We start from the raw sequence: 25,311 nt of genomic DNA on the forward strand, positions 1-25,311 counted from the left end.
GAAGAATTTTCGAATATTTTAATAGATTCCATGATGTTTGTTGCAATTTGTTTTCTGATTCAGATAATTTCATTGTATTCTGTCGATAATAATTGGCAAAACTTTTATGTTTACATTTCTGTTTTTTATCAATTTGACAATTAAAAACATTTTTAGATTTTTCAAACTCTTTTTAAACGAATTTTCAGCTCTTAAATATTTTCAAATGTTAAAAATAGAATATGCAGAGAGGATTTCGCTTTTGTAGAAATATTTCTGCTGTAATATTTGTCATTCATGCAACAACTCTTTTGTCATTATACATGTCAAGTACAAAACCTGAAGATAATTTGTCAGCACTTATGAAATAACATTTCCTGCAACAATGTGTTTTTTTTAACACATAATGTTGAATGAAATCAGCGGTGCGTGATCCACGATCTGCTCGCATGGATGATTATTGACCTTCGTCACTTTTGTCAATAAAACGAAAATGGCCTTGTGTCTTTACAGCTTGTCTTTGAACATACAGTTGTTCCGATCTGGGAATACCACCGGGCGTTATTACGCCGGTTGCGAACGTGCTACACTTATTATTATACACACTTGCATAATTATTATTGAAAGCAATTTCAATTATAGCTCCCCTCTTTTTCTCATGCCAGATATTTTATGTGATAGCTCGGAGGGAGATCACACATCGTATCAGATATCGTCCAAGTACTATAAATCCATAAGTTGCAGTCTCCGTATTTTATTTGTTGTGTCTATACAAGAGATTGTAGAATTGATTCTTGGTCAATTCATCTTTAAATCTTTGAAATGAATAACATTTTGCTGTTTTTATTATTGCTATGCCAACTCTTGCAACAAATGTGTGGACAAGTGAATTTTCCGACTGCTCCAATGAGTATGTACTTTATAAGATATATATTATTATTATAAGATAATGCATAATATTAATAAAATAACAAAAAATTTATATTAAAAAAATAATAAAATAATACATATAACTAATTATAAAAATTATCAAGTTATTCTGAGAAATATTGTTAATGTTATTTAAAAGAGAATACTTGAATTAATTGTCTTATTTAATTATCTAATACAAAGAATTTCTAAATATAAAAAAAAGATTTTAGTTTAGAGCATTTAACTTGTTAGTTTGATTTATGAATTATTTAATTATCTATTAATGTTGTCTAATATATATTTTATTGTCTTTTACAGCTGCTATCGTGAATAATGAACAATGTCTGTGCTATCCTGGAACCACCTGTCCTTCAGGTGGCGGCATTGACGTCAGAATTGTGAATACGGTAATATTTGTTTATTAATAAAAGTATAAAGAAATTTGATATTTTATCATAAAATATTTACTCGTCTAGAAAAAATGTCTAAAAAAATTAACCCGTCTAAAAAAATTAATTATCAATTCTATATAAATATAACATATATATGTATATATATAAAATTTTATAATATAAAACTTTATTTTTTAGGGAACAACTTGCCCTTCTGGACAAGTATACTGTTGCACACCATCTGTAGACAATACTAACTGTGGTATTCGAAAAATATCTCGCCCACATTCCCCAGGGCAAGCTGCTTATGGTGCATATCCTTGGCAAGTGGCCATTTTAACCAATGGTAATGTTTATCTTGGAGGTGGAGTACTTGTCAGCCCAATGTATGTCCTTACTGCTGCTCATAAAGTAGAGAATTACGTGTAAGTAATAAATATTTGCATAGATTTCTGAAGATTTTTAAAGAAAGATTAATTCCTGTATCATCAACACAATATGCAATGTATTAATTTATCTTTCATCATTATATATATCTATTGTGCAAACATTACAGAAACAATCCCAGTGAGATTAAAGCAAAGTTGGGCGCAATTGTGTTGCATTCGGATTCTCAATCTACTACCGAGCCGTCTGTAGAGATTTCTTTCTCGAAAATTACTCTGCATTATAATTATACATCAAACCCTGATCCTAAAAAACAAAACCTTCCCTATGATATAGCGGTGCTTAGACTGTGCTCGGCCGCACCAATTGCAACTAGTCCTAACATTAATACAGCTTGCTTACCGAATAGACCAGTTGATGCATTGACGGGAACAAGGTACGTATTAATACAATTAATACCTTTGAGAAATTAACATTGCTTTACATATAATTTTCTCTAATTTGAACTTTCTTTAATTCATCAACAAATATATAACAAATACATGTGGTCTTTTGTATACTTTTGCACTTCGTTATAAATATATTATCTCTAGCGTTCTATCAAGAAATATTCAGAATATATTCTAATTTTGCAATATAATCCTTTCATAAATATCATGATAATCCAATAATATTATAATATTAATATTTTAAAGATGTTGGGTGACGGGTTGGGGAAAAAATGGTTTTAATGGGCAGAACCAAAATACTTTGAAAGAGGTAGATGTACCTGTGTTGACTAATGCGGCTTGCCAAACGGAACTTCGTAAGACGAGACTCGGCGAAAATTTTGTTCTGGACAATAACTCCATGTGCGCTGGAGGGGAAGCGGGTAAAGATGCATGCACTGTAAGAAAATTATATACATAGCCTCTTATATTAATAGTAGTATTTATTCATTAATTAATTTTGGCAATATCATTACAAATCTTTTTTTTTTTTAAGGGCGACGGAGGTTCACCGCTGGTATGTTCGATAAATAATGAGCCTTTTCAAGTTATCGGATTAGTAATATGGGGTATAGGCTGTGCAGATTCAAAAGTACCTGGTGTATACACTAATGTATATAATTATCTTTCTTGGATCAAGCAACAAATGACATAGACCCTCGTGAAAACATATGTATAAATCACATATATTTTCACATTACTAATATTTGAGAGAACTGAAACAAACAGATATATATTAATATATAGATAATAGATTTTCTACATTATAAAAATGTATGCGCTAATTAATATTGAATCATGAATAATATAAATATTATTAAAAAGTTTTAATGTTAGATACTAATAATGTAGTTAAAATATAAAAGAACAGTATATCGTAATTTAGGATTTTATTGAACATTGTATGAAAATGACAAAATTAATGTCAATTAATTTATATATTCTCGTATTAACTCATATATTAAAGAAATAAGTTTTATATATAAAAAAAAAACTATGACGTCATGGAGTCAGTTCTCAATCACAAAATAACGGTTAATAAATATTAAAAGAGAAAAAAAGGAAATTGACATTATAAATCAGAATAACTGCTATTCTAGTCTTTCAAGGAAAAACACAAACACAAGAACTATCAATAAAAGATTTTTTTTAACTCAACCAATATTTAATTTTCTTATTTTTATAGTATTGTTTTTATATAAGTTTATATAAAAAAAATGTCAAGATCAAGTACGCAAAAAAAATTAATATTATATACAATATATATACAATATTCTTTCCTACAATTGTAAATAACACTACAAGGGATATACACAAGCAAATAGACATTGAGTTTTTAGTTTTCTTATAATTCAAATCGACAAGAAATACATAAAAAATATACAGACTTAATATTTAAGAATTACATGGAAAAAAATAATATACAGTATAATGGAGATTTGGTACTCTCGCTAATAGATTTGTGTACTATTTTATAAAACTGTATTATGTGTATTATATAATGTTTTAACAGAATAGAAATTATATTATAAAGTTAATAATATAAATAAAGAATTTCGCAAAGTGATGTTTTTATAAAGCCATATAGTGTAAATCAATGTACAAGTTATATATGTGTGTGTATATATATGTGAGATTTAAACAATACTTAATATAGATTACAAGTCCTATATTTTTTGTGATAAATTATGCATTGAACATTCGAAGCACTTTGTAATTCTGGAATTCTTTAAAGAAATCTAGAATAACTTCGACATCTTATTTGTATCAGAGTTATGTAACGCATATAATATATTTGGTATTAATATGCCTTTGGCATTTAATTATCAAATATCTTAATTATTTATTTATAAGTAAATTGATGGCAAAGATTATAAGCTGAAAGAGATTGTTTGCTATATGCAAATAATTAGAGAAATTTTTAAATATAAACAAATTAATCAATTACAAAATGTAATTGATGCAATTGCAAAAACGTCATTCAACCTCTGCCATCAATTGCTGATACTAATGTGTGTGGATTCTATATAGATATACTCATTTATTGTATTTGTACAATAAATCGTGACGCGCCGCATATTTTTCTATGGAGGTAGATATTTGATAATGCAAAGGGAGTTTAGACAGTTGGTGCATTGACGTGAGGATGGGGAACTTGGACGGAGTGGAACGAAGTGGGATGCGAGACGGGCAGTGATAGCAAATGTCCGCGTTCCATTTCATTCACTTCTTGTTGCTCTGTTCCTCCTATAGAGCCTGTCGAACGTGCCAGGCTATTACGCTGTCTGCACATATATGGTGTCTCTCCAGGTGAAGGAGTTTCACGACCCTGTATTATATAAATTAATTTTGCATATCTTATCAGTAAAATTACAACAAAACATGAAAAAGTTGTATGATATAGACGATATTTACGTCCTAACAAAATAAATATGATGCATATTTTTATCTTCATTTTAAACAAATATAAAAATAGAATTTATGTCCAATTTTGTATGATTATATACTAATCTTATCATAATCTGATTTTGAATTTTGAAATTAGATGACTTTAGTAATTCGAATTTAGATATACAAGATAAAGATCCTTAATAAATCGAGAAAAATAAAATTATTTATTAAAACGATTTTTTTTAATATAATGAAAAATAACTGTACTTTCAAATGGATGAAAGATAGAATTTATATTGTGTCGGATGTGGTAGACGAACTGTCGCGGTCTATAGTATTTGATTCTGATTTTATTCCTTCTAAGCATCGTCCGAAGTACTTTGATTTAGGATACGCAGATCGAGGATTTGTATCTCTCTCCACATTATACTAGAGCATCGAGCGAACGTAAGCGAGATGAGTGATGTACGACGACAAAATCTTTAGTGAAACGTGACTTACTTGTTTGGAAGGACCACAGCATGTCGCATGATTGCATGGCTTATCAGTCTTTGGACAGTCCAGCACGCAATCTTCCGTGGGAGTCTCCTTAATTTCGCTATTAGAATGATACTAGAATAATAGAAAAAGTTATATATTATAGATACATTACATTATTATATTATATATATTAATAAAATACATATAAGTATTTAGTAATATATATATATATATATATATATATATATATATATATATATATATATATGTGTGTGTGTATGTATGATTAAATAGTTGTTTGTGAATCGCGTGTACAATACTGTTAGTTTGGTGACTGTACACTTCGCGCATCATTGACGCTAGACAAAAGATTGTGTATTAATACTATCATACGCATGATTCACAGACAATTTCTTATCAAAATTTGTAATTATTCAAACTTATTTGCTTATATCAAATTTATTTGCTCGTAATAAAAAGTTACATGCATTTTCATTACTCAGTCTCTTGTAAGTTTTTCTACTGCAATATTCTTACAAATTTTAGAACACTTGATATACAAACACATACACACATGCACACATTATACAATGTCATTATTCTCTTTGCCTACCTCAATAAATTCTGGTTGAATAGTCGTAGAATGTATACCCTCGTTATGGAAAAATTCCTTAACTTGTTCGGCGATTTTCATATATTCCGAAAGATTTCTGCATCTTATGTGCGCGCTAGCTATAATACGATCACCAGCTAATTGCCATACATGGAACTCGTGTACAGCTAATACTCCATCTACATTTTCTAGTAGACGCTGTTGTATAGCATCGACCTGTGTCAAATAAATTTTTATAATTATGTATTATATATATATATATATATATATATATATATATATATATATATATATTACATTTAAGATTGTATTAAATTATAAAAGTCATCATATATATATATGCATACACAATATAATATTACCTAAGAAAGATTATCTAACAGTGGTAACCAAAGATTACCTAACAGTCAATAAAATATTACCTGAATGTGTGTTGGCACAGTCTGTAGTAGAATTAAAGCTGATTCTTGGAGTAACGGCCACACTGAACGCAGAATAAGAATGACTAATAAGAGCGACAATGCAGGATCGATGTAGAATCTATGGAAATAAAAGGATATTTAGAAATTATATGAGTTTTATACTAAAGTATTAAATTCATAGATAGAATATACAATGTATGTAATCACCTATATTTCCATTTTGTAAGCCATACAATAAGGGCAGATACAATTACAATAACAGAACCCAATGCATCTGAAAGTACATGAAGAAATACTCCACGCATGTTCATCTGACTTGCATCGTGAGAGTGACCATGTGCTCGTTTTACTTGAGGTGTTGAAGGTCTATAAGCTTCGTCGTTTTCATTGTCGTCTGTACCTACCAAAGTACTCAGTCTATTATGACTTCGAGATATACCATGTGAATGACCATGAGCACTTCCGTGTTCTACAATTATGTTGTAAATATTTGCAGATTATATCGGTAAAGTAAATTAATCTCTTATCTATTATATATAAAATGTGCATGATATAGATTTAAAATTAATTAATTGATTAATTAAAAGCAGACAGGAAAAAGATATGGTAGTTCCTCATTTTATTTGTTAAAGATATAAAATATTGAATACATTAGCTATATAAGATTAATCAATATTTTATTTAATAAATTAAATAAAGTATTTTTCTTTTAATATTGTCAATATTCGTTTATTCAAATAACTGACTGTTTTTCGAGTATTCAATTATGATTTAATAAGTAAAATCGATTTAATAGATGTTATTGAGCAATGAATTTTTAACATTTATATTTTTAATATTTATATAACACGTGAATATAACTGTAATCTTTCTGCAATCTCTAGGAATATAAACTCATAATACACTTCATAAGAGAACATTATAAAAATTTTACTTTTGTCGTATCTACAGGAGTTTCATATTACAAATTCTGCTGCGTTAATATTTTTGCTCATCTCTGGATTTATATACTGGATAATCAACTTTTTATCTTGAAGACAAAATCTCTTGACCATCAATAATAAGATAACATCACGAAAATATATTGGACAAAGAACCTTATACAAACAGCAACTTGCAATAATATCGATTGTCCGTGATCATAATTAAGATATTAAGGTATTAGATGATTAGATATGAAGAATATAGTACTTGAGATACACAAGATTAAATATTTTAAATAATATTAATCTAATAACAATAAAGTAATGGAAATTTCTATAAAAAATTAATATTGATATGAATATATTTTTCCTGTCTAAAAATCTTTTTAATTGAACATTTCAAGAATAAGAACACATATCTCTGCATCAATTTGTCGCTATATATATAATATTTTAAGCTTTTTAAGTTTTATTAAACAAATAATGTTCATTGTGTGACATATAAATACTTACCATGGAATAAACATAAACCTATCACATTCACCAGCAAACCAAGTGCTCCAACTCCCACAAGTAATTTAGCTTCGTGTATTTCTTCTACCTCAATGAATCTTTTACATGCTTCCACAGTAATACTAAAACATAGAGCAACCAAGAATACAGCATTTACCAAAGCTCCTAATACTTCAGCTCTTGCCCAACCAAAGGTATTCTTGGACCATTTTTTCGGCGACATCTGCAATATAAAAGAGCTTATAAGGGATTGACATACAATATCATTACACAACAAAGATTTAATGACTAGATTTTTCAACATAACTAAAGACAATTGCAAAACTTACCTTTACCGAAAGAAATGCTACCACCAAAGCGGCTACATCTGATAACATGTGAAAACTGTCTGCTATTAAAGCCATTGAGTTGGTTACGTAACCAACTACAATTTCCACTAAAAAAAATAAAGCTGTCAGCCATAACATTGTCAAAAGACGACATTTTTTTCCTGTATAACGACCCATGATATTTATGCAGACCTGAAAAGATATAAATATATATATATGTACCTGTATAATAAATATATGTAATCTATATCATTTTGGAATAATTTTTGGAATTTTAGGAATGTTATGAAAAAGAATGTATAATTGAACAACTTGTCACTGAAATAATGTACCACTATAAGAAATATTTTTTTTATTACAAAACATTATGTGCCTAATCAATTAATCCAATTGAGAGGATGATAATTTCGATTGACGCTTAGAAAAAAGAATAATTTTAATATATCGAAAATATTGTTGGAGAAAAATTTCTAGAACTATCAAAACCTAAGAACTCCGATCAATTCTGATGCACTATCCTTCCATTTTCTTTGTTTATTTATGTGAATTTCAGACGCGATCCTCCCCTGTGGTGCGAGAGATAATAATGCACCGAACACGATATCAACAATTATACGTATTACACTGAGTAGAAGCGATTCTCTCTTACTTGACGAGGCTCGAGGAGGACGAGATCGCGCGCTACGTGTGCTTCAAGTCATCGCACGTTACAGCAATTTCCTTATATCCATTCCCCATAAATCCAGTAACGAGAAGGAGAGAAAAAGAAGGACGAATATGAATCACGGCAGGACAACAAGAAAGCGCTATGTGAATCATCGTGCGGGAAAGATCATGCGCCACGGATCGAAAAAGCTCCGGGCACTACTAACGAAATGCTTGCGATAAACGACTGCAGACCCTGACAAGGGACTAAATTTTCTCAACTATCAGACATTTAGGGGATAAGGTAGAACATTGACATTATCGACCGTTTTTCGGTCATTCGATATAAATATTTGAACGTTTAGCCATATACGTGTACGTGATGCGGTAATTTTACGATTATTCCGATGTTTCGTGGATATAAATCATGTAAATCATGTCTCTATAAAACATAGTATTATATATTGTACGATATATATTTTAATCCTATTTTGTCATTTATATTTTACATGTTATACATGTTTATATATACGATATATAAAATATATTTTTATGTGGGAAACTATTATTTTTTTATATATACACAGAGAAAACGGTCGATAAGACCACTTTAGAATTATCTCCGAATAGTCGCGGGAATTTATTCAGGGTCGACGGTCTTTAATAATATCTCATCAGTGCTCTTCGGAGCAATGTATATATCGAAGCAAAATTATCACGTTGTTGAAGAGGGAAAAAAAAGAGGTGTGCTCTTACCTGCGGGAGCAGAATTCGTCGCGTTCGTTTGTCGCGGTCGTGTATCAAGTTACACTAATTAAATACGACATGTAGAGAACGTTTCTGGACATGTTCCGTCGCACGATTATGCGTACGCGTAAAACGCATCGCTGGCAGGCAGGTACAGGGGCAAGGCACGCAACAATCTACGGCGCTTACTGCACTGATCATCCTCTCCTTATTCCTCCTCACGTATCATGGTGAACGAAACGTCAGATGTTGGTCATTCGCCGAACACCGATCAGGGTTCCATCTCTGGCCAATAGTATCGCGTATATAATTCGAAATCGTTCGAATTCATATAATGTATAATTACAAATATAGAATTGTGATATAAAAGATATTATTAAAGATGCCGTTCTACTAAGTTTTTCATATTAAATAAGATCGATACATTTTTATTAAGGATTTATTCGATAGTTCATAGATAATCGAAAATTGATTTAGGATGGACGATCTTTAATAATATTTCATCAATGCCAAATTCTGACAATTCTGACGTAGTGAATTTTGGAACGCACAGCCACTTGTTTGACCGCGCGATTATGTTTGAACTTGAATCTGAATTTGACAGATTCTTAATAAGAATTCTCGCATCGCAAACTTTTCTATGACATGCATTTCAACTTTTAAATCACAATTTCGGATCGATTGTGCAATTATTTATTAGTGAACACCCCCCTATGTTTTACTTTTTAAATCTCACTCTAATATTTTTATTTTCCAATCTCAATTATTTTAAATTCCATAGAATTTAAAATTTGAAACAGCCTTTGTTATGCAAACTTTGACACAAATTTTTACGCACGATTTTTAAAGAGATTTCATTTATTTAAAATTTAAAGTATTTTGTATTTTATATTGAGATGCAAATTTCATTTCATATGCACAACACACACACACATAAATACATAATATATATTTTTAAAAATTTGCTCATATGAAATATAAAATAGTCTCTTTTGTGTATATGTGAAGTTTTTATACAACTTAAATTTGATATATATGTGAAGTTTTTTTACAACTTAAATTTGATATATATTTGATATACTATTCATTCCCCTGTAACTAATTCAATGATTTTTATTATGCTATGCATTTTTCGTGATGTGAAAGTAAGTGTGAAATACGTAACATGTAATAGCGAGTTGTATCTTTATTATTTCAAATATTTGTAGCACAGGCACAATACGTTCAACTTGATGTTTCCGGATAAATCCGGAATTGATCAATCGGTCTAAACGTCGGACACGTGTGTAATAAAACACATGTCCTCGCAATGACGCGAAGTGTCCATTTTCGAACGCAAAAGATGTATATGTGAAAACATAATTCCCTTTTTTTGTATCTTTTTCGTTACACAATTCCGCAGCGGCTTTGATATATATTCGCGCGATTCCTTATAAAAAAAAATTACAAAATAAAATATATAATTAAATGGAAGAAAAAAAATGCACGTACAAAATCGATACACTTAGAGCCAACATAAGTACATGTCATATAATTATACAAGAGAATTTTCGTGTTATAATTTCTTTTTAAACTAAACGAAATCTCGTGTATGGTGAATGCTTAACTCGACAGTGGTAGGAGACGTCAGAATTTGTTTATTATTGATAACGTGGTAAAAATATTTTTCTTAATACAAGATTAATAAATGCATCAAATATGAGATCATATTTATAGATCTCCATATTATATTTCAGAATTAGATGTAACATATAAAACGTGTGCGTGTGTATATATATAAAGGGTTAAGATATTATATATAAAAAATATGTGAATCATTAATATTCATGAGACAAAATCAATTTTCTTGTTATTTTAAAAACCAATCTGAGAGTTTATATCCTGCATTTGAAATATGATTGTTCTTAAAGTATACATATATTTTTCACATTTTGGTATAAAAAAATAGATTATTTAAATAGTTTAGAATCAATATATTTAATTTAAAAAATATTTAAATTTATCTTCAATTTCTTTTTTGTTCACTTTACATTTATTAAAATCAATGTAAACCAACTCGTGTTTACATGAGTAAATATATACACATTTAAACATTTAAAAATGTCTTTTTAAAAACAAGAGCCGATAGAATATGATTGCAAAAACAAATTTCGTATTAGAGTAAAAAAACTTTAGCACCACTTTAAAAAAAAATACAATCAACGATTTATGGGAATCCCGTAAATAGAAAGACTATATAATACTTATTCATATTATATCATTCTATCTAATATATACTATAAATGCTCGTTCTTCACGAAATGATAGAATAAAAAAACGCAATCTTAAATATCTAAATAATTTAACTTTATATTACGTATACTTTATAAAGTGTTAAAGATAATCACCAAAATAATGAGTTTTATTGACACTGCAATTTATTTAATTATGAAAAATTCTTTTTTGATATAATAATAAAAAGAAAAACTAAAATAAAAATTATGTTATTACGGTCAATAAAATCATTTTTGTCCTATACCATGTGCACACACTAAAAGTATTGTAACATTTTCAAGTTTAAATGTTTTTTTCGTTGTGTGTGTGTGTATGTGTATATCTATAGGATGTCATTTATTATATAACTTATTAATAGTGTTTTTGAATGAAGCAGGTTTGATCACTTTGCCATAAACATATGTTCGACCAGAAATGGATTTTGAGAATCTGATTAATACATTAATAATATAAATATTACAAAGAACATCCTATTTAATTTTATTAAGTTATTTTGGCTTTAAAGCATAAGATTCTTTGCTTTGATTAATCAAATACTTATTCGAAGTAATTTTATTGATTAATCTAATAACTCAAATACTCCTAGTAACCCAAAATAGAATTTGTGACCATTAAACGTTCTCAGAGCGATCAACTTGCTTTATTCAATGCTATAATATTCTTTTTCCATAATATGTAAAAATAAATCTTTAAGCGTATTTTTTATAAATAATTTTTTAAAAACTATTTGAAGATTTAGTTCAGAAAGTAGCTCATTGTTATTTGAAATATGAGTTGTGAGTTATTTCGCGTCTTAGCCCTGTATTACCACTGCCGAGTTAAGAATAAACAGGATTTAGAGTGTACCATACGTCTGAATTTATTACAAAGTCACATTTATTATCTCGATTCAGCTATCTCAGCATCATCGATATATATATTTTATATATATATATATATATATATATATATATATATATATATATATAATATGAATTTGATAATTCTATATACAATCTACCGAAATAAACGCAATAATATCGGTAGTAATAGTGTGTAATAGCGTCTCTCAAATCTTTTCGAAATTTTTTCTCTCTTTTACTTTCACCTCGTTGATATATATATTTATATTTTTAATAAGTGTGCTGAAAAATCGGTATAAATGTAACCTACGAAAAGGAGTAATATTACCGCGCAATAATCGTCACTTGTAGCTTAGACAAAATTTGGAAGAACTGTAACGCCGTTTTTTTCCCTTACGTTTTCCTATTTCTACTATTGCCAACGCTACTTTATATTCGATAGTTTTTAGAAAATCGAACGGATACTCGTTAAATAATTACGTCAGTACGAGTATGAGATTGACTAAACACGTCAGTTTTACAATTCGAGCACCATTTGGCTAAAGTTGATAATAATTAGCGATTTGAATAAATGAAATTTCGACAAGTCTAAAATCGCTACCATCGTAACTCTCTTTCTCTTGAATCGCTATCATTATTTATGCTACGTTGCGACATTGTCGATAAACTTCGATTGATATTAAATACGATCTAAAGCTAATCACTTATGTCTAAATCACTACCATCGGTACTATCGACGATGAGCGTTCAGTTAGTTTCTTTCGCTGCAACTCGCGATGTTGGCAACTACGGCACTTGACTAATACTGACTCGCCATCTTTCCTAAGCTTCCTATTTCTTATTTGCTATCATCACATCTAATTAATAATTAATTTTTTAAATCGAACAACGATTCTCTATTTTACCTATCAATATTCTCAATTGTCTTAGCGACCAACATCGTATGCTCGAAAGCAGCAGTAGTAAAGTTTGTTTTATATAGAGTGCTACAGGTCTTCCATAATTTTTCTAAGATAAGTAATTAATTACTTCGTAATAGTTTTGCTAACCAGCGACCGCCCGCCCTATTTGGCTTGGGCTGGGATTCCGGGGGGACGTAGGGCGGCGATATGGTATCTTTTTTTTCCTTTCTTTTTGATTGGTATTGATCTAAATCTAGTATTTGGACGAAGTGCGAGGATGGGTCGTGCGTGCTTTTGCTTTCTAAATCGAGCGTGCGCAAGTCCTTATAAGTCTTTTTTTTTTTAACTTTTAGCCGTATGCTTTACTTTCTTGTTTCCTTGTGTGACCACTTATCGTCATTAATTAACTCGATACGTATATATTCTCGAGAACAAAAAAATTGGAAAGGAGAAAAAAATATTGTTATTATGTATGCGAAAAATAAGGAGAAAAATCATGGAGCAGCCCTGAGAGAGAGCGAACAACACGCTTGTAGGAATAATGCATGTGCGCCTGTGTGTGTATTGTGTATGTGTATCTGAACATGTGGATCTCTCATACGAATGAACGTTTCACTTAATGTGTAAATTGCGAATTTACTTATAATTTACTTAATGTTTGCTTTAACCTCAAGTCTTAAGAGTCGTGTGACGCGAATCCGCGCACCCATGCCTCGAGTTTGTATACAAGTGACAACCTTCTACGCTGAATATCGACACTTCTGCAACAGAATCAATGATATTGTCACGTAAAACAAATGTTATTTCGATAATAATGATGTGTTGCATCATAATCTAATAAATATATCTATACATACCATCAGGTAATTCGTATAATTTCCTAGGAAGAGAAGCGAAATAGGGATGTGCTAACGCTTCTTCCGCTCCTATCCGTTGATCGGGATTTAATTGCAGGAGCGATGACGCCATACTATCTCCCTCGGCGATGTCATAGAGCCGGGGAAACGAGAGTCCCAGTTTCCGCGGTGGATAAAATAACAGTCTATGTGCCTTATACCCAGGCAAATGCGTGACACCCGGCCAAGTCTCCTCGGTAGGTGTGCCCAACACTTTAAATATCTTATCGAGTTGGTCGTACGTACAGCGTACACCTGGGAATGTCGGTTCGCCGGTTAACATTTCCACAAATATGCAACCTACTCCCCACATGTCGAGGGAAGTGGAGTATTCTGTGGAGCCTAAAAGAACGTCGGGCGGCCTATACCATAAGGTCACGACCTCGTGTGAGTATGTATGCGATGGCACAGATTTTGCTCTCGCTAACCCAAAGTCTGCCAATTTAAGCTCTCCTATCTCGCTGATTAATAAATTCTGTGGCTTTACATCTCTATGCAGGACTCTCCTAGAGATATGCGATAACATAAATTAATCAACGCATATCGCAAATGAGACATTGACATTATACACTATATTTGTAATTACCTGCGATGACAGTACGCCAATCCTCTCAATAATTGAAAAAGAAACAATTTAACATTACGCGGGTCTAATCCTCCATTACCGCTTCCATACCTCTCCATGTATTGCGACAAATCGGTGTGAACGTATTCGAATACGAAGGTGAGCGTCTCGCGAGTATGAATAATATCGTGTAAGGTCACGATATTGCTATGTTTCAACTCTTTGAGGAGACTTGCCTCGCGAATGGCAGTAAACGGAGCTCCCTCCTCTTCTTGCAGTCTAATTTCTTTAAGAGCCACTACCTGATTAGTGAGGTGGCTGTAGCCTTTGAACACTGTGGCATATGATCCCTCTCCCAATTGCTCCAGTTTTATATAAGCCTCGGATTTACCGAACGGCGAATCTCCCTGTCGAATCAAAATGAAGAATTGATATATATTAATATATAATATTTTGCTAGAAAATAAACATATACAAAATGAGCATATGTGTAAAGTATATTACCCCAAAGGCGGAGAATCTTTTAGTTCTTCTAGGTGGATCCGGGCCGAGAAAAACTTCAGATTTGGGCCGTGGTGGACGTCGGGGCCGCAGGATTACCCTAGCTTCTTCCCGAATATCTTCATCAAGAAGCTTGGAATCGCTAGAAACCGAAAGCTGCCGATGCACTCTCTCATGGTCGCCCACACCTGTCCATTCTATGACAGTCCAATTTCCGAAAACATTCTTAAAATAATAGCAATAGAAGTACATACAAGATTAAATATATAATATTTTTATAAAAATTTACTTGAAAATCTAAATATATAAAATTATGCATATATATTTATAAAAATTTTAAATTACCATAACGACGATCTTTATCCACAGGTATGTTGCCATTTGGCTCCAAGCGGTCTAGGAACTCCTCAGAATAGCCATTGTATGGCAATTGGCCTCTGGTTGCTGCATCATCAGCTTCTTCTTTTGATATAGCTATAATAAAATAAATAATTCTGACAATGATAATAATTATTTTTAACAGGCACAATTAATAATTTCATTGTATCATGTTAATAAATTTTATTCAGCATTATAAAAAAATGTTCAGATTTCAGTAAAACTATGTGTAATGCTAATAAAATAACCAACAAGTTTATAAAAACGTTATTTAATTATATTATTTAATCATAGTTTACAAAAAAAAATAATTATTTGACATTAATTATACAATTATTAATATCATAAAAAAATTGAGGATATAAATAAGTTTCGACATGAAAGTATTATTTTATATTTTATTAATATAAAAACAATTATTTTAAAACACAAAATACTTACAAAGTCGTCCAAAACTATGACTGAGGCGCTTTTTCAATTTTTGTACTCTGCTGAGAGCACCGCCTTTTTTCTCCCGCATTGTCACAGGCCCTGCATACAAAGAGCACAATATTTAAACAAGTTTGAAATATCAAACACCTAAATTGAGATAGCGCACGACATCATAATAGAAGGCCAAGAACATCAGAGTAATTCAGAGACAACGATCATTACATGACATATGATGACATCATATGCTGTGCTATGCTATACTATATATATATATATATATATATATATATATATATATATATATATATATATATCTCTATATGTATATTCCTGTGCGCTTCTGAATCTTGATAATGATAATAATAGACATATACATATATAGCAATCTTCTCAAATGAAACATGGAAGGAATATAATAACATAAGAAGTTACATAGTAAAAAGAGTAAATATATATATATATATATATATCGTTCACTTAGGCTGAATACATATTACCCTATGCTTTAGCTACAAATTGTTTGACAAATGTAATAAATTTCTTTCTCAACTTGTATTGAATGCCAATTTTTATTTGATACGGAATAAATAATAATAATAATAATAATATATATATATATATATATATATATATATATTATTTGTAGCTAAATTTGTAGCTAAAGCATAGGGTAATATTTATTCGCCTAAGTGAACGATATATTTACTGCGATATGATATGGATACAGGTAAAATTTATAGTTCTTGTTATACAACTGTCAAAACATAATGACATCTAATGAGCAATTATTTAAACACAGAATCTTATCTCAAAACATTTTAATTTATCCTGAGTAGATCAACACCATTCATTCATAATATGAAAGATAACAGATGTAAAAAAAAAGTAAAAGTATATACTCTCTTAATTATGTATGTACAGAGAATGCACTTTTTAACTATCGCAGCAAATTCGCTCTTGAACTAGCCAACTGTTATTTTTCTTGGGACAAGTCACATAACAAAGCAAACTCACGGAACATTCAACAAATGCAATTAAAACTTTGTAACTGCCATATGTGTGTGGCATTATACACACGGCGCACAGTACACGTACATGCACGAATACACATACAGTTATGCACCCATAATGTATGTACATACATCGCAGTTACAGTGCGGGTCAACGGACTAATAAACATTGGTAATTTTCACAATGGTTGAATAAAATTATTCACAAATTGAAGATAATCGAGATTTTCAAATGACCGCGATTACCTCTCGCATCACAAAGAAAGATTGTGCGATTTGAAAAGTCAGTTGGTCTCGCCATCGGAATGTGCCATCTCGAAATGATAAGCGCGCGCGTTTATTCCTGCGAACGCGAATGCGAATTCGAGTTGCCGGGTGCAAGAAAAAAAGCGGATGCAAGAACGCGCGCGAGATACATACTGGAACTTTGTCTCTCTTTCACCTCTGCCATCGATAAGCGATACACGCACACAAACTCTTCATCTCTCTTTTTCTATCCGTCTGTCTTCTCTTGTCTTTGCGCGTCTCTGTCGCACTGATGATCGTTGTCATCTTGTCCTTCTTTCATTTCCACGATCCCGGAACGGAACTCCCTTTCCTCTCACTCATTCATACATACTCTCTGTCTCTCTCTTTTTCGCCTCGTTCACATGCGCGCACAAAAGCAACCAAAAGCCGATAAAGAAAGCAAGCCGGAACGTCGACATTGAAGGAAGAGAAGGAAGCGCGCCAAAAAAAAAGAAGAAAAAAGCACTCGCATCCGACTTACCCTCTTTGCTCTTGGAGGCGGTCGAACTCTTGTCTTGACAGTACATGATTACTCATTCGCTCTCACGCACGGGACACATCACATATGGGCGGTGACGCACACGCGTGTATGTACGGGTGCCTGCGAGCTCCGTCGTCGTTTTTTCGTCAGCCGATGCTCCTGCTCGTTGCACGGGAGGCGCGTGTTGTTGTCGGCCACCTCTCACGTCGCTCGTTCCGTCTCGCGCTTCGATGAGGTCCCCGACGCGTCGGCTCACGTCATGAAGAGAGAAAAAAGAACCGCCTCCGCACGCTCTCCCCGCGGACGACGACGATCGTCCTCGGGACGGTGCGGGCGCGTCACGACACCGTTATTAAAAATTCACCACCGCCAAGATCGCCACTACCGAGCTTCCCCCGGTTCGCGAGCGTGGCAAGGTTCACGTCGATTCACTCGCTCACTCTATCTCTTTCTCTTTCTCTCTCTCTCTTTCTCTCTCGACCGAGATCACTACCGTCGGCCGATCCTCAACCCTCTCTACTGCTCTGTCCTGCTGACGGTGGGTGCTCGCGCACGCCACCACTATCTTTGACAAATCATTCGCGATCGGCCGACCGTTCGACTCGACCGACGAAGTCTTATCTCGCTCTTGTCGCGGATACTACCCGCACCACCACCGCGTACAAAAGTTGCGAACCAGCCGACCTCTAGCCGTGATGCATGCGACGGAATCTAGAGCGGCGACTCCATTGTAGATAATTACTCCGAAAAAATGACGGAACTTATTTGGTTGAAAAATGGCATGAATGGCTAGCCTGAGTAGTTATATCGTCACTCTCATACTACCCTTCCGAAATAAAGGCAAGTTTTTTTTTATAGAAGAGCGGAAAAATATTCATTTAATATAGCATATAAAACATATGTCATATGACATATAACACGTGTCTATAGTTTTAAATTTTCTTCCGTCATTTTCTCTCTTCATAAACTATGCGAATTCGAATAGACAGGTATCTGCAGTATCGAAATCTCGAAGATGATCGATACCGATAATATTCGAGATATCGATGGCTTCCGATATGCATCGTGCATCCCTAGCCATGTTCTCGCGCGTCGTCGCACGTGTAAGTGTTCGCCGTTGCCTTGTGAGTCAGCAAAAAGATAAGGGTGTCGATCCGTTGCAGCGGCTGTTGCGAGCGAGTATCATCGTCGAAAAGTGCGAGGCGCGTTACTATAACACGAACGAATCTATCGAGTTGAGTGCAAGGATGGGCGATGAGAAGAAGCCGTTTCGCCGTCTGCCATCGTTCGTGCGTCCCTATCACTACGATATCTCGTTGACGCCGAACCTGACCACCTTCACTTTCGACGGCACCGAAAGCGTGCATCTCAACGTAAGTTCGCCGTTTGCGAATCACGTTGGGCTAATCTCCGTGATTTGAATGAGAGAGAATAAAAACTAACCAAAAAACATAACCAAGAAACACCCAGTTTTACTTGAGTAGCGTTTGAGTTTCTATTTGATAAGCAAATATACCGCACCCGCGCCTTATCTCTTACATAATTGCCGGCAATTGCGATTTAAATCCCTCGGCAATTTGTTTGTTGATTTCGATGATGCTTGTTTTCTAGTCTATTTGCCGATATTATCTCTCTGTTTATTTTACTTCTCTTACAGAGCGACTTTCTTTGATCGATTCGTTTTATTGGATTGCAGGTGGAGTTTACAACTGATACCATTGTATTGAATTCCTTGGAAATTGATATTAAAAGTGCAACTTTTAATGGAAATGATGGAAAGACTATTCCCGCCAATAAAATTGAACTTTCTGCATCGGAAGAAACAGCCACGTTGATGTTTCCTGAAACTTTGCCACTTGGTAAAAGTGGATACTTGAATATAGATTTCGTAGGCGATATCAATGACAAAATGAAGGGCTTTTATAGGAGCAAATATACTAGGTAAAAGTACACAATTTAACAATTTGTAAAAGATCAGAAAATTATTGCATTCAAATTTCTATTTGATTAAGAAAAGAAAGAATCTCTTTAATAATGCATCTTGATCATTGTTTGGTCATTTTATTACCTGAAAATTATATAACAGAGCAAAACAAAGCAAAGACAAACATAAGCAAAGATAATGTTTAAACCAAGTATTTTGTTCCTTCTAATGCAAGATGCTAATTACATTGTAACTTATTTATGTTTTTGTATCAGTGTAAAAATTTGTCCTGTGTTAAAACAATTGTCTTTAAATCTTTAATATACATCTCACAATTTCTTGTTAGAGATCTTATATTGCATTATTAAATATAATAAGAATTCTTAAAATACAATGTAGAATTGTTCTGATTTCAGAGAGGATGGTACTATTGAACATGCAGCAGTTACCCAGTTTGAACCAACAGATGCTAGACGTTGCTTTCCATGTTGGGATGAACCAGCGCTCAAAGCTACATTTGACATTACACTAAAAGTACCAACCGGTCTTACAGCACTTTCTAATATGGTAAGTGGCACCTGCAATATAATTTGTTTCTTCTACTATCTTTTTCTTTTTATACTGTGATTTATATTTGAAATTAATATTTTTTTGATCATTGAAGTATTGCTTTTTATATATTATACTTTGAAAAGTTTTAGTGTATGTGTGTGTATATTATATATATATATATATATATATATATATATATATATATATATATTGTTTGTATTTTTATTTTCAGCCTGTGAAAAGCAAAGTTACGAATAGCGAGCACGAGATAGTGGCTTTTGAAAGAACGCCTATCATGTCAACATACTTGGTAGCTGTAGTGGTGGGTGAATTTGATTACATAGAAGATAAATCTAGTGATGGTGTGTTAGTTCGAGTTTACGTGCCCAAGTCCAAGAAGGAGCAAGGCCAGTTTGCATTGGAAGTAGCCACTAAGGTATTGCCCTATTACAAGACTTATTTTGGTATCGCGTATCCCCTGCCGAAAATCGATCTCATAGCGATCGCCGATTTTTCGTCTGGTGCTATGGAAAATTGGGGTTTGGTTACATATCGCGAGACCTGTCTGCTTGTGGATCCACAAAATACATCGGCGGTCCGCAAGCAATGGATCGCGTTAGTAGTAGCACACGAATTGGCACATCAGTGGTTCGGTAATCTCGTGACGATGGAATGGTGGACGCATTTGTGGTTGAATGAAGGTTATGCGTCGTTCGTGGAATTTCTCTGTGTCGCGCATCTATTTCCAGAATATGACATCTGGACACAATTTGTGACAGATACGCACATTCGAGCGTTAGAACTGGACGCATTAAAAAATAGCCATCCGATCGAGGTACCGGTCGGTCATCCGTCGGAGATTGATGAGATCTTTGATGACATATCGTATCACAAAGGCGCGTCCGTGATTCGTATGCTGCACGCGTATATAGGCGACGCTGACTTCAGGAAGGGCATGAATTTGTATCTGAAGAGACACAGTTACGCTAACGCGGAGACCGAAGATCTTTGGGCCGCATTGGAAGAAGCCAGTAATAAAGCTGTGCGTAGAGTGATGTCTTCATGGACTAAAAGACAAGGTTTTCCCGTTGTCAAAGTCGATCATCATCAAAGTAATAGTAAAGTTAAGGTTCTGTCATTATCTCAGGAGAGATTTCTGGCTGACGGATCGGTGGACAAGGACGCGGATAACACGTGGCTCATACCGATAAGCGTGACCTCGTCCAAAAATCCAAGCAAAGCAGTATTCGAAGGCATACTGGACACAAAAACAAAAGAATTAGTAATCAATGATGTTTCCGAGGATACGTGGTTGAAAATCAATCCCGGGACGATTGGTTTCTACCGGACTCGTTATAGTCAATCTGCTCTGTCGCTTTTGTTACCGGCAATCAAAGATCACACATTACCTCCTCTAGATAGATTAGGTTTATTGGATGATCTCTTCGCAATGGTACAAGCGGGTCACGCGTCTACCGTAGAAGTGCTCCATCTCATGCAAGCGTTTTTACACGAGGACAATTATACCGTGTGGTCTACAATAGTAAACATCTTGAGCAAAATTAACATTCTTATCTCACATTTAGATTTTGAGGATTCTTTCAAAGCATTTGGACGTCATCTATTTCGCGACGTGAATAATAGGCTAGGCTGGGATCTTAAACCGAACGAAAGTCATTTAAACACTTTACTCAGATCTCTCGTGTTAGGTCGCATGGCGGCTTTAAATGATCCGGATACTATTGAAGAAGCGAAGAGAAGATTCGAGCTTCACGTGAACGGCAACACGATTCTTGCTGCTGATTTGCGCAGTCCGGTTTATCGAGCTGTGCTCTCCGTAGGCGATGCTAATACTTACGAAACTATGATAAAACTGTACAAAGACGCTGATCTCCAAGAGGAGAAGGAGCGAATTCTGCGAGCTCTCGGTGCGATCAAAGATCAGGCGCTGCTGAGGAAAGTCCTGGACTTTGCTATGAGCGAGGACGTCCGTGCTCAAGATACGGTATTCGCCATCATGTCTGTGGGTCTATCGTACAAGGGACGTCTTATGGCGTGGAACTTTTTCAAGGAAAAGTGGAAGACCCTTCTAGATCGTTACGAAGGTGGTTTTCTGTTGGCGCGATTAGTAAAGTTTACCACAGAAAACTTCGTCACCGAAGAGCAAGCCAAAGATGTAGAAAGCTTCTTCGAGAGTCACCCGACGCCGGGCACGGAAAGAACGGTGCAGCAGTGTGTGGAATCCATCAGACTGAACGCCGCGTGGCTCGCCCGAGACAAGGACTCGATCAAAGAATACCTTACCACTCAAGTCTAATATATAAAAATAATTTTTATTTTTTCCCTGTTACCTTAATTGAAAATCGGTATAATTTGAAATCGCGTATGTGAATCGAATTGTATTATCGCTCTAGAGCATCTTATCGATTGATACTGCCATATCAATTAGGCATAGACTGTCTCTTGTGTATGAATAATACATAAATAATCCAATGCAAATTATGTGTGCACGCTCAATGAAAAACGCAGATTTATTTAATAACGCTTAAAATTAAATATTTTGCTGAGTGAACATAAAAGAATGGATGAGTATATCGTTTTGTACACATCTATTATATTTTACTGCGTTATCTTAACATGATTCAATATTTAACATCGTTCTTATAGTATTTATTTTCCTAATTATTATATAGTACCCCTGATATCATACATTTTGTCATTTCGAGTTTACCATTGAGAAGGAGAAATATAAATATTTAGAAATCTCATTTTGATCACACTACATCATCACTATGACAGATAAATTGAAAAACTGAATGTATGTCAAAAGTTTTAATTCTCAGTGACATACTCTGTAGTAATATTTTAAGTTTTGATGCGATAGCAGTTAAAAGTTGATATTTTATTTGTTGTTCATTGATATAATATTATCCATTTGCGCGAAAATATGTGTGCTTTTATAGAGATAAATTCTGCTAACGATATTCATCTTTAAATGACGTAAATGAGAACTTGCAAATATTTTGTTTTTTTATGAAAGAGGACTATTGTTGAATCAATTAATAATTTAATATGAGAAATATACATTTTTATCATTTATCGGATGTGATTTATATTGTTTATAATTATACATAAGTATAATTCAATTTTTATAAAGAATAGCTATTTTGAATTAGCTAATTTAAAAATAAGATTCACAAATTAATGTCTGTCACTGATTATAAAACATCATGGGAAAGATATGTATTGAAAGTTCTTAAACAATAGATATCTAAAAGGAATATAAAGAAATGTAACATTTCTTTATAAAGTATGACAGATCTAAAAATTTTTTTGTAATGTTGCAAATATATACGTGAAAGATCTGAAAGATTTTCAGAATTGTAGAAACATTACAAAAAAGTTTTAATTTTTTTTAGATATTCGTTAGATATCTCTCGTTTTTTTTTTTTTTTATACAGGTGTTTTTCTTAAATTTTCATATTTAACAGATGCTTTAACAGAACGATGCTTCAACGCACCAGCTTTAAAATCTTTATAATATAAAATGTATTGTAGTATGTAATTTCCAATAATATGTACAAATTACAGTCTATAATATAGATTGTTTATTTGAAGTATTAATGTTGAATGTAATGTAGTATATGTGCCATAGTTATTTTGAACACTTTTTAACAAACTCCTTTGTATTCGTAGTAAAAAAAATGCTACTCATGATTTTGTCATTATAATCAAAACATTGAAAACTTTTAATCTAGATTTTTTTTTCATTCTCCAATATATGTAATCTTTTCGAAGCTTTTATTTTAAAAATTATCTGTAGTTTCGTATTTTTCTGTATTTTTTCTATCGTGCTATATTTTCAGAGAAATATCGATTTTTTACAATTTGCTCAAATTTTATTAAATTTTAAAATCGCGTTATATAAAAAGAGAATGTGTATGTAGTTTTCTCAAGAAAACACAAGATATTCAATATTCTTTTATACATAACATACATACAATGTATGTAATTTATATCTAAAAAAAAATATGATGATTCATATATTTTTAGATGTAAATCTAATCGCTCGAAATTTTTTGTATGATAAATATTTTCTACGTGAAATTGCTTTGAGTAATAAAAATGAAAGTGAACTCCTCCACGCAAGATATTGCGACATTTTTCGTGTCGACCGTCATGGGATGCAATCCCCCTGTAGTTGATGGCCGCACGTGCCAAGACAAGAAAATAACGATCCCAGTTAGTGAGTCAGCCTCCATTTCCATTATCAGCGAGGCATCAGCAGTCGCTACCAAATAGTCCACTACCTTCGTATCAAAAAAGAGGTTTTTGATTTATATATCCATTCATATAGAGAGATTTAATTTTATATATTATAAATGATTATGATCTCTGAAATTGTATTAAAATGAAAAGTATTGTACTTGTATATCTTGTTAAATATTTCTTATTTAAAGTGCGTGGCACGATTATTTATTAGGCAGAAAATGATTACATCTTTGAGGAATGGCATTTATCTACGAATGCCGACATGTAAAATTGTCCTTTTTATAAATGCTATATAGAATAATAATATAGATACAAGAATGAAAATTTTATGCAAATGACCACATCGACCCTAAAACATCTTGATCACGCACTGTTAACTTTTTAATAACTTTTTCATCCTCTAGATTTTATATCGGTTTCACATTTTCGAGATTTTAATATTTCTTTAATTTATCTAGATAAGAGAGAAAAAATTGCGCATTTTGAAAGTAGCATTTCTGAATAAATGGTTAATATATTTAAATGTTATTGATGGATGCTCTTAGAGGATTGTTAAAATTCTCCAAGGGATAACAAATGCATCCCCTTATTCGCTCGCTATCTCGCTCAAACGGGGGAATGAAAAGCGAGCCAGGAAGGAAAGGGGAAGAGGAAAAGAGAGAGAGACAGAACGTCAAGAGACACGGGGTTGGAGTCGGTTCCCGTGGGTATAGCCCGGATCGAGCGTTCCCAGGAACGCGCACGTGACCCGCGCCAGAAGACGATCAATACGA

At 32.9% G+C, this 25,311-nt stretch overlaps 4 protein-coding genes across 8 annotated transcripts; 2 read left to right on the forward strand and 2 right to left on the reverse strand.

Annotated features, from left to right (window-relative positions):
- The first annotated feature begins 33 nt into the window (after window positions 1-33).
- On the forward strand, window positions 34-4,319 carry LOC126857608 (phenoloxidase-activating factor 2-like). Its single transcript, XM_050607233.1, has 6 exons — window positions 34-889; window positions 1,210-1,298; window positions 1,482-1,708; window positions 1,840-2,106; window positions 2,366-2,558; window positions 2,655-4,319. The coding sequence occupies exons 1-6, from the start codon at window positions 802-804 to the stop codon at window positions 2,811-2,813; spliced, it is 1,023 nt and encodes a 340-aa protein (XP_050463190.1). The 5' UTR covers window positions 34-801; the 3' UTR covers window positions 2,814-4,319.
- On the reverse strand, window positions 3,487-9,452 carry LOC126857588 (zinc transporter 1). Of its 2 annotated transcripts, XM_050607198.1 has the most exons (9): window positions 9,231-9,452; window positions 8,479-8,549; window positions 7,830-8,021; window positions 7,501-7,723; window positions 6,272-6,533; window positions 6,065-6,182; window positions 5,643-5,858; window positions 5,051-5,161; window positions 3,487-4,487 (listed from the first exon to the last, which is right to left on the reverse strand). In XM_050607198.1, the coding sequence occupies exons 3-9, from the start codon at window positions 8,004-8,006 to the stop codon at window positions 4,278-4,280; spliced, it is 1,317 nt and encodes a 438-aa protein (XP_050463155.1). In that variant the 5' UTR covers window positions 8,007-8,021; window positions 8,479-8,549; window positions 9,231-9,452; the 3' UTR covers window positions 3,487-4,277. The 2 variants fall into 2 exon arrangements, with proteins under 2 accessions (XP_050463155.1, XP_050463154.1); XM_050607197.1 differs by lacking the exon at window positions 8,479-8,549.
- Window positions 9,453-10,389: 937 nt separating this feature from the next.
- Window positions 10,390-18,485, reverse strand: LOC126857586 (cyclin-dependent kinase 14). Of its 4 annotated transcripts, none has more exons than XM_050607193.1 (7): window positions 17,791-18,485; window positions 16,021-16,110; window positions 15,547-15,675; window positions 15,205-15,398; window positions 14,722-15,107; window positions 14,097-14,641; window positions 10,390-14,000 (listed from the first exon to the last, which is right to left on the reverse strand). In XM_050607193.1, exons 1-7 carry the CDS (start codon window positions 17,834-17,836, stop codon window positions 13,909-13,911), a joined length of 1,482 nt encoding a protein of 493 aa, XP_050463150.1. In that variant the 5' UTR covers window positions 17,837-18,485; the 3' UTR covers window positions 10,390-13,908. The 4 variants fall into 4 exon arrangements, with proteins under 4 accessions (XP_050463150.1, XP_050463151.1, XP_050463148.1 ...); XM_050607194.1 differs by lacking the exon at window positions 17,791-18,485 and adding an exon at window positions 17,442-17,730; XM_050607191.1 differs by lacking the exon at window positions 17,791-18,485 and adding an exon at window positions 17,268-17,420.
- A 368-nt stretch (window positions 18,486-18,853) lies between these two features.
- On the forward strand, window positions 18,854-23,883 carry LOC126857563 (puromycin-sensitive aminopeptidase-like). Its single transcript, XM_050607136.1, has 4 exons — window positions 18,854-19,163; window positions 19,487-19,731; window positions 20,131-20,281; window positions 20,499-23,883. Exons 1-4 carry the CDS (start codon window positions 18,870-18,872, stop codon window positions 22,581-22,583), a joined length of 2,775 nt encoding a protein of 924 aa, XP_050463093.1. The 5' UTR covers window positions 18,854-18,869; the 3' UTR covers window positions 22,584-23,883.
- The last annotated feature ends 1,428 nt before the right edge of the window (window positions 23,884-25,311 follow it).

The sequence above is a fragment of the Cataglyphis hispanica genome, chromosome 22, assembly GCF_021464435.1.
Source record: "Cataglyphis hispanica isolate Lineage 1 chromosome 22, ULB_Chis1_1.0, whole genome shotgun sequence".
Taxonomy (NCBI): domain Eukaryota; kingdom Metazoa; phylum Arthropoda; class Insecta; order Hymenoptera; family Formicidae; genus Cataglyphis; species Cataglyphis hispanica.

Bases quoted from the DNA above. Each gene is read 5' to 3' on its own strand.
- LOC126857586 (XM_050607191.1), bottom strand. From the start codon at position 17,322: ATGGCGAGACCAACTGACTTTTCAAATCGCACAATCTTTCTTTGTGAT. The intron at 16,111-17,267 runs GTAATCGCGGTC...CTTTGTATGCAG, and splicing joins CTTTCTTTGTGATGCGAGAG to GGCCTGTGACAATGCGGGAG. The intron at 15,399-15,546 runs GTAATTTAAAAT...GGACTGTCATAG, and splicing joins GGATAAAGATCGTCGTTATG to AATGGACAGGTGTGGGCGAC.
- LOC126857563 (XM_050607136.1), top strand. From the start codon at position 18,870: ATGTTCTCGCGCGTCGTCGCACGTGTAAGTGTTCGCCGTTGCCTTGTG. The intron at 19,732-20,130 runs GTAAAAGTACAC...TTCTGATTTCAG, and splicing joins TATAGGAGCAAATATACTAG to AGAGGATGGTACTATTGAAC. The intron at 20,282-20,498 runs GTAAGTGGCACC...TTTTATTTTCAG, and splicing joins TTACAGCACTTTCTAATATG to CCTGTGAAAAGCAAAGTTAC.
- LOC126857588 (XM_050607197.1), bottom strand. From the start codon at position 8,006: ATGGGTCGTTATACAGGAAAAAAATGTCGTCTTTTGACAATGTTATGG. The intron at 6,183-6,271 runs GTGATTACATAC...TTATTTCCATAG, and splicing joins CTTACAAAATGGAAATATAG to ATTCTACATCGATCCTGCAT. The intron at 5,859-6,064 runs GTAATATTTTAT...TATTTGACACAG, and splicing joins CTGTGCCAACACACATTCAG to GTCGATGCTATACAACAGCG.
- LOC126857608 (XM_050607233.1), top strand. From the start codon at position 802: ATGAATAACATTTTGCTGTTTTTATTATTGCTATGCCAACTCTTGCAA. The intron at 1,299-1,481 runs GTAATATTTGTT...TTTATTTTTTAG, and splicing joins ACGTCAGAATTGTGAATACG to GGAACAACTTGCCCTTCTGG. The intron at 2,559-2,654 runs GTAAGAAAATTA...TTTTTTTTTAAG, and splicing joins CGGGTAAAGATGCATGCACT to GGCGACGGAGGTTCACCGCT.